The sequence below is a fragment of the Gopherus flavomarginatus genome, chromosome 10 (assembly GCF_025201925.1).
Source record: "Gopherus flavomarginatus isolate rGopFla2 chromosome 10, rGopFla2.mat.asm, whole genome shotgun sequence".
In the NCBI taxonomy this organism is placed as follows: Eukaryota; Metazoa; Chordata; order Testudines; family Testudinidae; genus Gopherus; species Gopherus flavomarginatus.
The window spans coordinates 50,426,953-50,441,292 of NC_066626.1; the positions used below are offsets into that span (position 1 = coordinate 50,426,953).

Sequence of the window (14,340 nt, forward strand, 5' to 3'; positions counted from 1 at the left end):
GTAGCTGACTGCTGCAGAAAAAGAGTACAATGCTCTGTAAAGTGAGGAGTCATGGTTCAGGCTTCTGATTATTTCTGTGAAAATCAACCCATCACAATGAAAAGCAATGTTTACAGTTCACACAAATGTGTCATTCAGTGGTTTTCATGGCTTGAAACTCTTTAGCACCTTTCCCGCTGGATGCAAGTAGATATTTTAAAACACCTCTTTAATATAAAATTGGGCAAATGATAGAGGAAACTGTACTTTATTAAATAATCGTAACTCTGATGTAGAATATTTTTATCCTTTAGGTAAAATCAGTTTCTCAGCATCATATAATCTAATGCGGAAGTCAGTTGTAATCAAATACTCTAGATAGTCACAGATTATCATCAGCATGTGGTGCATATAGTCTAAACTACAGTAATATAGCTTTTAAAACTTTTTTCAGATTGAGAAAAGAGTTAATCTAAGATGTGAAGTAGTTTCGGTCTCAGGGGACAGTGGTTTGTTTCAGTTCTCAAGGACAAGATACACTTTTCTAGACAGAACATACAATAATATGAGCACAAGATTCCCTATATATTTACATCATGTTCAAGTACACTCTTCTGCCCCTGCGGCAGAGCTTTAAACTGATTTGAACTGAGGAGAATCATGGGGACATTAGTCAGCACGTTCTTTGCTCTCAAGACTGAGGGCATGGCTACACTAGCAGATGTAGAGTGCTTGGAGTTAAACCAGCCTTCTCAGAGCGCAGTAGGGAAAGTGCTGTAGTCTGTCCACACTGACAGCTGGGAGCACACTGGCATGGCCAGGTTAGCAGCTCTTGCAACAGTAACAGAGAGCAGTGCATTCTGGTAGCTATCCCAGCATGCAAGTGGCTGCAACGTGCTTTTCAAATGAGGGTGGGGTGGAGTGTGACAGGGCGAGGAGAGAGAGTGGGTTTTTGGGGGGCTGAGAGCATGTCAGCATGCTGTCTTGTAAGTTCAGACACCAATAGACCCTCCCTCCCCCACCTCTCTCTCTCTCTCACACAGCATTCCACAGTAACAGTTGCTTTGTCTTGGAGCAGATAAGCACGCTGGCTGCCAAACGGAGCTTTCAAAGGGCATATCCAAAACAATGACAAGAGTGGCCCCTTGACTTAAGGGGATTATGGGAAGTTTTCGGAGGCTGATCAGTTTTCAGAGAGCACAGTAACGCAACACCTCTTTCACACTGACGCTGGGACGTTTCAGCAGGGACACATCAAACGTTATTCTACTCACCAACGTGGAGTACCAGGATCGCTTTAGCCGTGGAGCCAGAGCTCTCTACTTGCCTGCCAGTGTGGACCGGTAGTGAGCTCGTGCGCCATGGGCTACTTTAATACGCTGTAACTCACAATTGTAGTCAAACCCTGAGATTGAGTCTTTGCTCTGGTTTTCTTCAAGGAAGCCTTGGACAACTTTGGATGATATCTACATGATACCATGCCTACATCACCAGCCAAAAATCTCCTTATTGTAACTATGCTATAGGATCACATCCCAGCTCCTTTGTTCAATATCATATCTCTGATGTTTAGAAGAGCTGAAGTTTTTATTACTAGTAATGATTTTCCATACTTTAGCAAAACTGATCTGCAATAGTTGGTGTTGGGGAAACGTTTACAACTAGAGATCAACAATAGATCTATCCATAAAATGTCAAAGCATAGGGGTATCTGGCACTAGATGGGCCTAAGAACTGGTCATCCCCAAAATTATAGGATTTTCACAAGCAAAGGGTTTGGTTTGAACCGAATTTTATTAATGATCACACACTTTTCTTCCCTTTGTATGTAAAATTTCTAACGAATAATTGGGAAATGTTTGGAGAAATAGTTATTAATTCACACTGTCAGTTTTGTCTGTTTTTAGACTGTAGACTCTTCAAGGCAGTGAACATCTCTTACTGTGTGCTGCATAGTATCTAACACAATGAAGCACTGATGTTGGATGGATCTCTAGGCAATACTGGAAAATATATTTCACAAATCCATTATTATTTTATATATATTATAAAAAGCATGAGCTAGATAAGGCCACCTCACTGAGGCTCAGAGAGTACTGAATATTCTTTTTCAGAAAGAGGATTTAGGATATGAAAGGTCTCTTTGTTGAGAACATGACCATTAGTGGAAACATCATTTTTCATCTTCGGCAATTAAAAACTTTTCCTTTTTATCTTTGAAAGCTCTAGCCGAAATGATCCATACTTTTTGAAATTCAGGCTGGATTACTGAAAAATGTGCTTACCTTGATATACCACAGACCACGTACAAACTGTCACCAGTCAATCATGCAATGGCTTGTCTTGTAAATGGAAGAGATCAAAGACTGTGTTCCACAACCTGCACAGGCTCTCCAACTCCAAATTGCTTTCAAGGTATTGATCCTAATCTTTAAAACCTATAAGGACTCTCTTCAAGCTATTTTACATACTACCTTTCTCCCACCTCACCCCCCCACATGACACAATTTAGAAGCTATAGTGAACCAGGACTCAACAATTGACAGCCTTAAGGGCTCTTGGGAGCCAACGATAGAGCATTTCTGATGGAGAACTCTCATTCACAGGAGATAGAAATGAGACCAAATTCTGCCAGGTTAAGGCATGTTGCAGGCCTCTGCTCACTTTGCAAGGTTTTCCACAATAACTGAACCAGAAAGACCTGGCAACATTGATCAGGGAAAGAGAATCCAAAGAATACAGTCCCATCCAAGATACAATTTCCTGTTAATCTTAATTTCTGTAACCCTTGCCCAAACACAACAACAACAAGTGCATTGCAAATAACCTTGAGCAAAACTTCTATCTTTCCTTATCTCATGCAAAATTGCACTATAAGAAACTACATGGGAGTAATTTTCTGGTGGGAGCAATAGACATCTACGGAATTAGGGATGCCAATGACTGACATTGAACAGAAAGAATTTTTTCTCACATTTCTACCTTCTCTTAGCCTAGATTAAACAGAGGACAAGAAACAGCAACAGCAGAGGCAGGAGTCCAGTATTTAACAGACTCCATTGCAGAGGCTATACAAGGACTCCCTGTAATCACAGCCCCTTTGCTTAAGTTAGCAATGGGGCTGCTACCAGGTTGCAACTCACGTGAAGGGAGAAAGACCTGGCTAACTGTGCAGGATGTATGTATGTGGTATGCATGAGTGTGTCCCAAATCACTCTCCCGTCTCACCCCTACCACAACCAGGGAGCTCTGCAAAGCACTGTGTCTGGGAGTTTAAAGTTTTTTAGTGTGTTAGAAGCCTACTGAATGGTGAAAGCTTACCTTTGAAGCAAGACATCTCACAGATTTGTCCATTTGATTTTGATGTTCAGGAGTGCCAGGACAACTCAGAATCTTCATTGTATTGTTACCATTTGTGGGAGGAGCAGGTGGTGGTAACTTAGTGAGGGGAATCTCTTGACAGGGGTCACTGCCTATAAAAAAGTGCACAGACCAAAGTTATGATTACAGACTACTATTCTGAGGTAAAATACATACATGATAATGGAACTTCTTAAAACCTTGGGTAAAATTTACTATTAAGATACAGGATTTTTAAACATACAATACATCATCTTCAAAGTAGAGTTACAATATGACATGCATGTATGTTTTCATCTTTATACTCTCTATGTGATATAATTGACCTCTGAGCTGAAGAAATAGCAAATACTGAAAATAAATACAGGGGTGTAAAAATAAGTACAATTCTAAATGCAAGAGCTCATTAAATCATATAATGTACCAGAGCTCAACTGATGTGGAAAGTATTAATTATGGTATCATAATAGCCTTTTCTTCCCATCATCAATATGGCAAATTTGAAAAGCGCCAGCATTGGAAATACACTGAGTAAATACACAGAACTATATCATCCTCTCACCTCTGATAAACTTAGGGAGTGCAACGGCAGTAGAGGGGCATGGAAGGGATATAAGTGTCACCTTCCTAGCATCATCTTCCCCTTCATCTCAGATTCTATGAAGCCTTTGAAAAATCAAGGCTGCACAATACAGCGTATGAGTATACTAAAAGCACCATCCTCCCTCCACAAACCAACAACAGCTGAGGCAGGCACATGGGGGAGTCCAGGCAGCACAGTTCATTAGAGCCATGTTGCCAAGTGAGTTTGGAGTGCTGGGATGCCATGTGGAGATTCAATGTTTCCATAGATACTTGGGGAGTGGGGGTTTTTTTGGTGTGGGTGGGTGCATGTGTGTTTAAGAAGTTGAACCCCTGGTCTATTCTGTTGGAGATTATTGTCAAAGCATGCCATGTTGATGGAACTTCCTTTACCCCGAGGAGAGCTTTTCATGTACGGGACAATAAGGCCAGTAATTACTTATGTCTTTGTATAGTATAATAACCCAAACAATTATTTAGAAGAGAAACATACTTTTGGGGGATGAATTAGGGCAATTTGACGCAATTTGCCTCATGCGACTTCCATGGCAGCTAAGTGCCACCAGCTTTGAAATAATAGCAGTCTTTCCAAATCCCACATTTCCAATAATAACTGCTCCCCTGTTTTCTTCCAGCTCCGGATTCTTCAAGGTTTCTTCAATCATTTGAAACAGCCAGTCTCTTCCGACAAACACAGAGTCTGTTGTTATGCTTGGCACTTCAAACAATAGTGGCTTTAGCAAAATGTCTTGAGGCTTATAGGGGGCAAAACGTGCTGAGAAGTGGAAAGGAAAAAAGTTTATTAGAAGAAAATATTGTTATGCAATGAAAATCTATTTACTGGCAGCGGTATTTAAGAAGACAATTTTAATAACTTTTGGTGCTCTTTTCAGCACTTTTACCATAAAAACAAAAATGACAAATGACTTATTGAACTAAGTTGGCAGCTTCAGTGTGGATTAAAACCACTTCATGATAAAATGCAAATGATTGTTGGGGTGTTCTTTTTTGACAGGGGCTCAGCTTTTGTATTTAAAATGTTGTAGAACTGTGACAACTTTACATTTAATGAAGAAAAAAAAATTCTGTATATTTGAAAATGCACAATGACTGTTTCTAATTGAGGGCCTGGCCCTGTGAAATATTTTGAGTCAGAGGGAGTTGTGGGTGCTAAGCACTTCACATGTTAGGTCCTTAGAAGCAGCAACTACATGTACAGAGAAATGTAAAGAAACACTGAGAAGCATGAAAAAGTTTGATTTGACTTCCAAAATCAGTCAACCATGTAAATGAGACATTACTGAACTGATTGTCAGCAGATGATGAGTTCATACAGTCCTTTTAAAGTCAACAGGAGTAGCAGGTGCTCAGCACCTGTGAAAAATCTAGCATATATCTTCTTGTTCTCATTTGTATTCTCAAACAGATAATGCAAGAGCTATAGAGCTAATGAATCTGGTTTTGATTGGAAGGATTACTTTAATCATGCATACATTTTTTGTTAAAATCATACAATTATTAAATGATTTCTCAAGAAAAGTTTTGTTTCATAACTGTTTTTTCAACAATTAGCTCACAAAGATAAACTGAATATGAATGAAGAGCAACAATATGGAGGTTTGATTGCTTACATTTTTCTATTTGTAATGGTAATCTGAACAAAAGCAGCAAGTGGTCAAGGTAAAGTTAAGATGAGAAAATAAAATTGCACACAATCCGCAAGGAAAAAAATGCCACTATATTTGCAAAGGGCATCCCATACTGGATTATTTATGTACCACTACACCAATCCTTAATGAATTAATTACTTTTCTTCCATAAACAAGATTCAGGTGGAGGGATATCCTTGAGATTACATATAAATCTGTTTTTTAAAATACAGTACCATCATGATTATTTGAATGCCATGGAGGATTCTGAACAAGTTTATCTGAAGTCTCACTTAGCTGATCAAAGGAATCTTCAATATAAACATTGGAGGCACATGATTCAGTTATGGATATGTGAGGTTCAGATAATCCAGGTTTTACTGAATTATATAAATATAGGGTTTTTTTTAAAATAAATCATTCCATTTCTGATATAAGCCACACTGAAAGAAGTGTGAGCAAGCATTTTTTTATGATCAATAATGTTGTCCCAAAACCTGTAATAGAATCTACAAGTGCGGAACTGAATGCTTGCATGGAGACCCTCTGGCTTCAGCTGAACAAATGAGGAGCCCCAGCATCTGGGCTTACATAGGATTACACTTAAAAATCCTTTTGCGAAGGCTTTTGCAGCTTTACCATATTACAAAAACTACTACTGTGTATCTATTCTAAGATAATCACAAATGTATAAATACCTTTAATTTCTTGTTGTACTCTTCCTCCTGCAGTGTTATGCCAAGGCAAGCGAATTGAGGTGCGTAATGGAGTATTCCTTTGTCCGTCCAAATAGCTCAAGTCTTCTAACTTGGTTGAACTTGTTGCTAGGATATTAAGAACTGAAGTTTATTTTTTCATTTGAATAAATAATTACACAAAACTAAACTATATATCAACATGAATTATTAATAATGATTATATTTATGCTTTCAACATGGAATTCATAGATTAATTTTCCTGCAGTTATACCCTCAAATTCTAGGTAACATTTTTGATGAGCACAGCCATTTTCCTCTGTAAATATAAGTCTTTGATAGCAAAAAGATTTTAGATAACATACCAATACCATGAACTGTCCAGTTACAAAAAAAAGTCATTTTCATTAGATATGCTTTTATTTTATATTTTTAATATGAAACATTACCAGAATTTAAAACAATTGTTAAAATTCCTAGTGAGACGCTAACGGGGGGGGGGGGGGAGGGGGAGGAGAGAGAGAAGCTTTACACTGAATTTTTATGACAAGCCTGGACAATCAAAAATTATTTAGTAAAGCTTCAATACTTCCAAGCAGAAACACAGCAAGGTAGCTAGATAAATCTTCTGCCCCAGTGATTTCATTCATAGCTGCTGGCAATCCAAATCTTGCAATTAGACAAGCAGACATTGTGAGAACTATTTCACAGCATCCAGAACATTAACAATCACCCCATTAACTGTCTGACTCTTCATATTCCTTTGCAGAGCTTTCTTAACTATACAAGTTTTGATTGGAAAAGAAATCTTCTGCAACAGCAATTGATCACACTCTGTATTAATGGGATTAAAATGTATCGATAGTTTCACAACGTATTGGCACTCTACCAATTCTTTCTAGGACTGAGAAAAGTAATATAAACATACTGTATTATGCTCTGGGATCAAAGGTACTAAAGTGGAAGATTACATTTCTTTCCCTACCACCATTTAGGTCTTTTTCCATTTGGCAGGCATTCATTTCTCCTTTCTCCCCCTTGTGTTTCAAAGAAAACCAATATTAATATGGCTTTTTCTTTACTTTGCTGTTTGAGACCACTATCAATAATGTCAGTAGAGCTTTAGGAACAGGTACATTGGTAAACTGCTGCTTGCAATATCTGTAGAGAGCTCATATATGCAATTGATCCTCGGTCCAGCAAAATGATGCTTAGTTTTTCCCTTAAACATTTTATGAAGAGGGACAGAAATAAGAAAAAAAATTGTTAAAGACCCAGAGGACTTACCACACAGTTATATTAGAGGGGGGCACATTCTGAGCCTAAATCTCTTAGCAGAGTCTTTAAAAGCAACATCTCACATTTGTAGATCCTGCACTCTTTTCCCCTCTTGCACTTCCTCACAAGAGAGTAGTGCTGGGCCCTGTACACAGCCAGACTGGTGTAGTTCTGCTACCAGGAGCATAAGGATATAAAGGAGCTCAGCTAAGGTTTGTGTAGCCCTGAGTAACAGAAGCAAAGTAGGCCGGGAACAGTGAATCAACAGCTATGCAAACTTGCCAGCCATTCCCTCTATGAAGGAGAAAGTGGGAGCTGCTGCAGTAATAGCTGCTCTGCAGTTGGGGCAGGGAAGGATTTCACAGACCCTTGTAAGCTGACCCTGTACAAAGCCTGGTTCTTCACACTCATTCCTTCCATGCCCCGAAAATCAGTTGTTTACAAGGACAAGTGTTTCTCAATCTAGATAAAACTGCAAATTATTATAAATAAATAGGAACCATATATCTGCACAGATGATAATTTTCACACGTGGACAGCAGTCTTATTCCACATCTCACTAAAGACTGAAAAACATAGGGCCAGATCCTCCATATCCAGCCAACCAAACTTATACCAGTATAGCATATTTACCATATTACTAAAGCAACAACTGACAATATAAATGAATAGCATATATTTTCTGGTTCCTTGGTGCCCATATATTTAGAATTATGTTTGGTTTGCTTACCAACTGACCTGTGAAATATTATTCCTGTCATTTTATCATTTAATATTAGTACAAAAAATTTAGACTCTTATTCCGGTGTCGTAAATGCAGCTTACTAATGTACTACATTATGGATTAGCACATCTAAAAATTGTAATAAGGTAACATTTTTATAATAGTGCTGTTTAAAAATCAAAGCATTTTTCTTCCACATGTGTATCGACAGACACCGTGCTGAAGCTGTGGTTTTATATGGAAAATTTTTTCAGAGGTGTCATAGGTACGCCATCTTAATTACACACTCATAACATGGTGGCCTTCATTAGAGTATTTCTGGAGCAGAGACTGTGCCTTGCTGTACATGCGGACAGTGCCTAGTGCATTGTCAGTAACAACATCAACCAATTTAGTCCAGTGTTGCATTAATAAACCCAAGTTAACAAAAAGAAGTAGGGTTTTTAGCATTACAAAGATCCAAGTCATCAGGCTATTCCCAGGTAAAGCAACTTTTACAATGCTGTGCTTCATATGTACAGTGAAATAATACATTTACTTCCCTACAGTAACTGCGGTTCTTTGAGATGATGTAATCTGTGAGGATTCCACTGTAAGTACACATGTACCTCATGGGCACAAGACTAGCTTCTTTCTGCTAGCAACATCCATCAGGCCTGCCCATGCACCCTGAGGCTCCTCATGCTCTGGCACGAAGGGCAGACCCTTCTTCAGTTCTCTTGCAATTCAAAGCTTGGGCAGCTAAGGACTGCAAAAATAGGAATGGAGAGCAGGTTGTGGGATATGCAACAACTATCACATCTCAAAGAACTACAAACACGGCAGGGTAAATAACCTTATTTTCTTCTCTGAGTAGGTTTCAATGTGGATTCCACTGTTTGTGACTGGCAATCAGTCTGGATGATGGGTATGTACTGCTCCTCCAAACTTTGTATCTGTCCTGTCTGCCAGGTCAAGTCCGTAGCGTTAATGAAGGGTGGCTGCTCTACTCCACATGGCTGCCTTACAAATTTCTGAAACTGGCACATTTCAGAATCAGGCCGATGAGGTTCCTTGTGCATCTCAACATTGTGAGAGAAGAGAAAACAGAACATGACTGAACTGGTGGATGGTATGCTGGTATTGCACCAGGTGCCAGTCCTGACTGTTTCAGAAAGGACAGTTACCTGTTCCGTAACTGGCATTCTTCGAGATGTCACGCTATAAGGGGAGCTGCGCACTCCCCCCACCCTCGGATCCTTCTTGCCAGACAACTCCGACAGAGGGGAAGGAGGGCAGGATGTGGAAAACACCTGAGCAACACATCTCAAAGAATGCCAGTTACGGAACAGGTAACCCTCCTTTCTTCTTCTTCTCATGGGTATTCCACAGTAGGTGACTCTGATGGAGGTGGGTAGGAGTTTAAAGGTTAGCAGTGAATATTCTCAGTGCTGTGGAGAGTCCAAACGGCAGAACCCAATATTGGTAAACTCTTCTTCTGTCATAAGAGTCCCTCAAGAGGGATGTGGAAGGGAAGAGAGATTTAGTGAGAATTTGTCAGTGGAGATGGCCGACCATGTCTGGAGGAATGAGGCAAGACAGCTTCTACTACAGGTGCTCATATGACTGATTTTGATACAGCTATTGACTTAGCTATCAAATTTGCTGCTGTGTGGATAGAACTGTACACATGGCTGGAGTTGAAGAGGATTGACATCCTCTATCATACCGCATCTCCTTTTTTGATTGACAGTCCAGCTGCCTGTGGTATGAAGGTGTCTGCTGTCTCTGCTGATGTTGTTGAGGGCAATACATTTTGCATTACAATAGAGATCTTAAAGTTCTTGACAGTGGAAGGCACTTTCTGTTTTCTTAGTAAATAGCTTTGATCCCTCAAATGGCAAACCTTTGATTGTGGCTTGCACTTGGCGAGAAATGCCCAAGCCAAGAGCCAGTGGTGGCCATGGACCTAGCCACAGTATCAGCTGTATCCATTGTAGGCACATCTTTGCCACTAGTGTCCTCCTTTTACAATGTCCTCAGGGTCTTCTCCAGTCTCATAAGGCAGCTTGACGACAAATGGCATCACTCTGTCCCATGTAGAAAATCATATTTGGCTAGCAGAGCTTGGCAGTTAGCGACTCACAGCAGGAGACAGGCAGAGCAGTAAGACTCTCCCAAACTGTCATTTTGGATCTTCCTCCTTTGGTGCATTCTTGTCAGAGTGTGACTTCTCTTGGATGGCCGAGATTACTAGAGATCTGGAGCTGGAGTGCAAGTAAATGTATTTGAACCTGGAAGGTGGCATCTGACCTCTCCTCAATACATTTCACCCGTGGTGGTATGTGGCCACAAAACTCTGGCTGGAACTCGTAATCCCTCACTGATAGGGAGAGGAGCTCTGGCAAGATTCACAGACCAAAGAACTTCCAATCATTCGTGAGTTTTGCGTTATCTGAACAGTCTCAATTTCCAGTGTGTCGGCAATCCACTGCAGGAACTCTTGGAACACCCTGAAATCATCCAGAGTCAGGATTGGTGCTGAGGCAATTGCCTTGTCCAATGATAAGGAGAGGGTGTTTTTAGGGGGAAAACACTGGACACTGATAGGTTTGTGCTTGTGGATCCCACTCCTTCTGGTATTCTGTGGTCTTGCCAATAATGCTATGGGAGAGGGATATCTTCTTTTTCTAAAAGAGGGGAATGTTTCCTCGAGGCTTGGGATGCTGGTGATGTGCTGCTATGCCCCAAGGATGGTGACGAGGAGTATATCTCCTCTACAGATGATGCTGATGGGTATGGTTCCCATGGTGCTGGGGCTTTTCTTGGTACCAATGGACACCTTGGTGCTGATGGCAGTTCGACACTTCCTCACTCGGTGCAGTTTTCGGTATTGGGTCCAGTATCAAAAGAGTCTGCTGCATCAGTCTGCCTTTTTTCACTCATCTTTGGATAATGGAAAATTCATGCAAATTTATTAGGATTCTTTGCCACTGCACAGTCTAAGACTAAAATTTTCATTCCACAGGAAGTCTAACTGAGTGAATAGGATGAAGCTAATGAGCAAGTATAGCAGAAAACTGGAAAGTTATGCTCTGTAATCACAGCAGTCTACTGGAAAATCTTAACTCTCTCTCTCCATAGACTTTAACAGAAAGACCCTGCACAATATAACATTCAGAAGTAATGTAATCCTTCACTTAACAGTGGTGCTTTCACTGTTTAAAATTAATGTACTAATGATTTTCAAGACATTTTAAATGCTCAGTCAGATTATACACATCAAGACTGCGCTTTCTGTGGGCTTCAAATGAGTTACTGAATTTCTCAATACAACTGAATCATTCAATCTAGTTATAATAAATAAGCAAAATATAATCCTAAAAGACAAAAAAAAAACTCCCATCCAGTACCTTGCTGACAAATCCCGAGTTCTTGATAAGGTTCACTATACCGTATACTAGTGTATTTTTCAATGTCAGTTCCAACTTACTGCAGTTTGTTGAACATCCTTTCTGGAATAGGGCCACATTACACTTCCTTTAAAAATCAATTGAAGAATGTATCCCAGTGTTTTTCCAGTAGGGCCCCACTTATTTGCTGCTTCAAATTTAAAAACACAGCAAAACATGATACTCTTATCACTGTAAATTACTGAGCAATAGAGTGGTGGGCCTGTTGTATGTTGTACCTTTAAGCTCACACCAGCACCACTAATATATTCTGCATCAGAGCACTGCAACTGGAAATCCCAGTGGTAACAGAAGTAACTTCCCCCTCACCACAAAAAATGTTTCCCTACAGAAAAAGGCTCAGAAAACATCAGAATTAAAACTTTAAACTATGACACCCTAATACCAGTCAGCAATTTTTATTTCACATCTCAAATTACAGCTCCCTTTTCTATTTTACTGTGGAATGCTGACTATATTCAGCCCCAAGTCAAGCACAATATTTTTCCCCTCCAGAAATCATTAATTCCTGTCAAAGCCTGGTTATGTAGGGGGGGCTCCTTGAGTCCACATTTTCTGGATTTTATAAACTTTAGTTTTCATTTGTTTTAATTGAGTTTACTGTCATAATATTTGTTTCACTTGCCACTTCTGGAAAGTTTGTATCACACTAAGTTGTCAATGGGCTTGCACAGGTATAAGTGAGGGGAAAATATGGCACTGCAACTGGAATTTAGTTAATTCTATCAACAATGCTCGAACCATAACTTAATCTACCTCACCTCTTCCAGAGCTGTATTGACTGTGCATTGCTAACAGACGGAAGTAGTAAAAAAACAACACTGAAGTAAGCCTCCATCATCAGAAACAATTTAAAATAGTAATGCTACGTTTAGAAAACCCAGTAAATGAGCACATATTCAAATTAAAAACCCCACAGAGTATAAGAAAAACATATTCCTATGGATGACACTATATAATGTAAGTGTCTCAACAATAACATCGATGTACAGACTTGAAAACAATTTAAAGTAATAAGCATGTATTCAATTCACTGCAGTTAATGCCTTTTTCCTACAAAGAAATATCTTACTATCAATGTTGTAATTTGAATACAAAACCTCATTTTGTATAATTAGATCACAAAAAAATTCTTCCTCCTCTAGTTCAGTGCTTCCTTACCTGCCACAGAGTTGGGACGAGGCATTATTAAAGAGCTAGAATTTGGTGTATAGGGAACAGGCCCATCTCCAGTACACACTTCCTCTTTAGACAAACTCTCTGCAGACCCAACTGTCTCCTCTTCTGCAACCGGTGAACAATTATCTGCCCTTCGATCGTGAATAATTCCTTGATGTACACCAGCCCTGAGACTCCCATCCTTACTCCATTCCAAACTGGATCCGCTGCGATCATCATTTTCAGATGAACTTGTTATGGTTGCTGAAGAAACAAAAATCCTAAAAACTTAGGGAGGACGAAGTACTACAGTGGCACTTCAGTGGCATGATACATTTACTATTCAAATGGCATTTTAGTTTACACAGGTAACATCCAAGTAAATTCCACACAATGTATTCTGTTAAATTAGAAGAATGCTCCTTGTCAATGAAAACAAATTGCTCAATCCCTCTTATGGGGGGCTGTAATACTTTGGTCTAATTTTGGTTGCTGGGTTTAGAGTGCAGTGCTGAATGGTGTTGACGGCCTGTGAGACACAGGAAGTCAGACTAGATGATCTGGTGGTCTCTTCTGGCCTTAAACTCTATGACTACAGGAAAACAAAGTCTGATAAAACAGATAATGAAAAGGCAGTTTGGAAGCTACTGTAAATCCACGTAATTTGTGGGAGATAATTTATCCAGTTCCTTTGAATATTAAATTTAATAATATAACAAACTACTATAAGTATTTTTATAAACAAGAAATTTTTGACCAACTAATAAAATCTAATGGAAGAACATAAATCAAGAAAGCATTTTTAAAATAAGAATCAAGAATTTAAATATATTCTTGATAAGTCACTTTTCCAAAAATATACTTTTTACAAAAGGGTAAATTCAACTCCAGAGCAGGCTGGGACAGTTCTACCAAAGTCACCATTCTGTACTTTCTGAATAACAGTGAAACTTTAGGACAGGACACATTCTTGACCTGCTTTCTGTCGATCCAAGCTTGGAAGCTAAAATGCTGACCTAGCTAAGTGTGCCAGAATATTCAGACAGTTCCTCCTCCGTACAAGCTGTTTCAATAAGTTTGTTTGCAAAATAATAAGTTTTTGTGAATACTGTGTGAATTTATGTATATACACAACTTTCCTAGGCACGCTGCAATCTATAGCAAAGCACATATAAACAGCATGCTGGGGATTTAGCATAGCTCTTTCACAGGCTAACAACACAGAATATGTCATACTGAAATACGTGTGAAATCATAAAGTGAAAAAGGACAATCCTTATTGTTAGAGTTAGAGGAAATTCAAAATAATAATGCTCTAGCTCCTGGAGGGGAGACATGCTACTGTTTCCGGGAGCCACATGGAGTCACAGCACATGTGGAGTGGGGCAAGCCCTGGACCCCACTCCCTGGCAGGCGCTTGAGGGCCAGATTAAAACATCTGAAGGGGCAGATGCGACCCCCGG

The 14,340-nt window shown here is 39.5% G+C and overlaps 1 protein-coding gene and 1 long non-coding RNA gene across 6 annotated transcripts in view; one reads left to right on the forward strand and one right to left on the reverse strand.

Moving 5' to 3' along the window:
• LOC127058914 (uncharacterized) overlaps positions 1-5,523 on the forward strand; it is a 68,241-nt gene extending 62,718 nt beyond the window's left edge. The window contains exons 5-6 of the long non-coding RNA XR_007776492.1: positions 4,557-4,801; positions 5,494-5,523. This is a non-coding gene — a long non-coding RNA (uncharacterized LOC127058914). The remainder of the gene's footprint in view (positions 1-4,556; positions 4,802-5,493) is intronic.
• TANC1 (tetratricopeptide repeat, ankyrin repeat and coiled-coil containing 1) overlaps positions 1-14,340 on the reverse strand; it is a 197,949-nt gene that overhangs the window by 60,597 nt on the left and 123,012 nt on the right. For 4 of the 5 annotated variants that reach the window (XM_050969154.1, XM_050969155.1, XM_050969157.1 and 1 more), the window contains 4 exons: positions 12,881-13,141; positions 6,269-6,394; positions 4,415-4,696; positions 3,301-3,452 (listed from right to left, as the gene is read on the reverse strand). In XM_050969154.1, coding sequence (XP_050825111.1) covers positions 3,301-3,452; positions 4,415-4,696; positions 6,269-6,394; positions 12,881-13,141 — 821 coding nt within the window. The remainder of the gene's footprint in view (positions 1-3,300; positions 3,453-4,414; positions 4,697-6,268; positions 6,395-12,880; positions 13,142-14,340) is intronic. The other variant, XM_050969158.1, reaches the window with a different exon arrangement.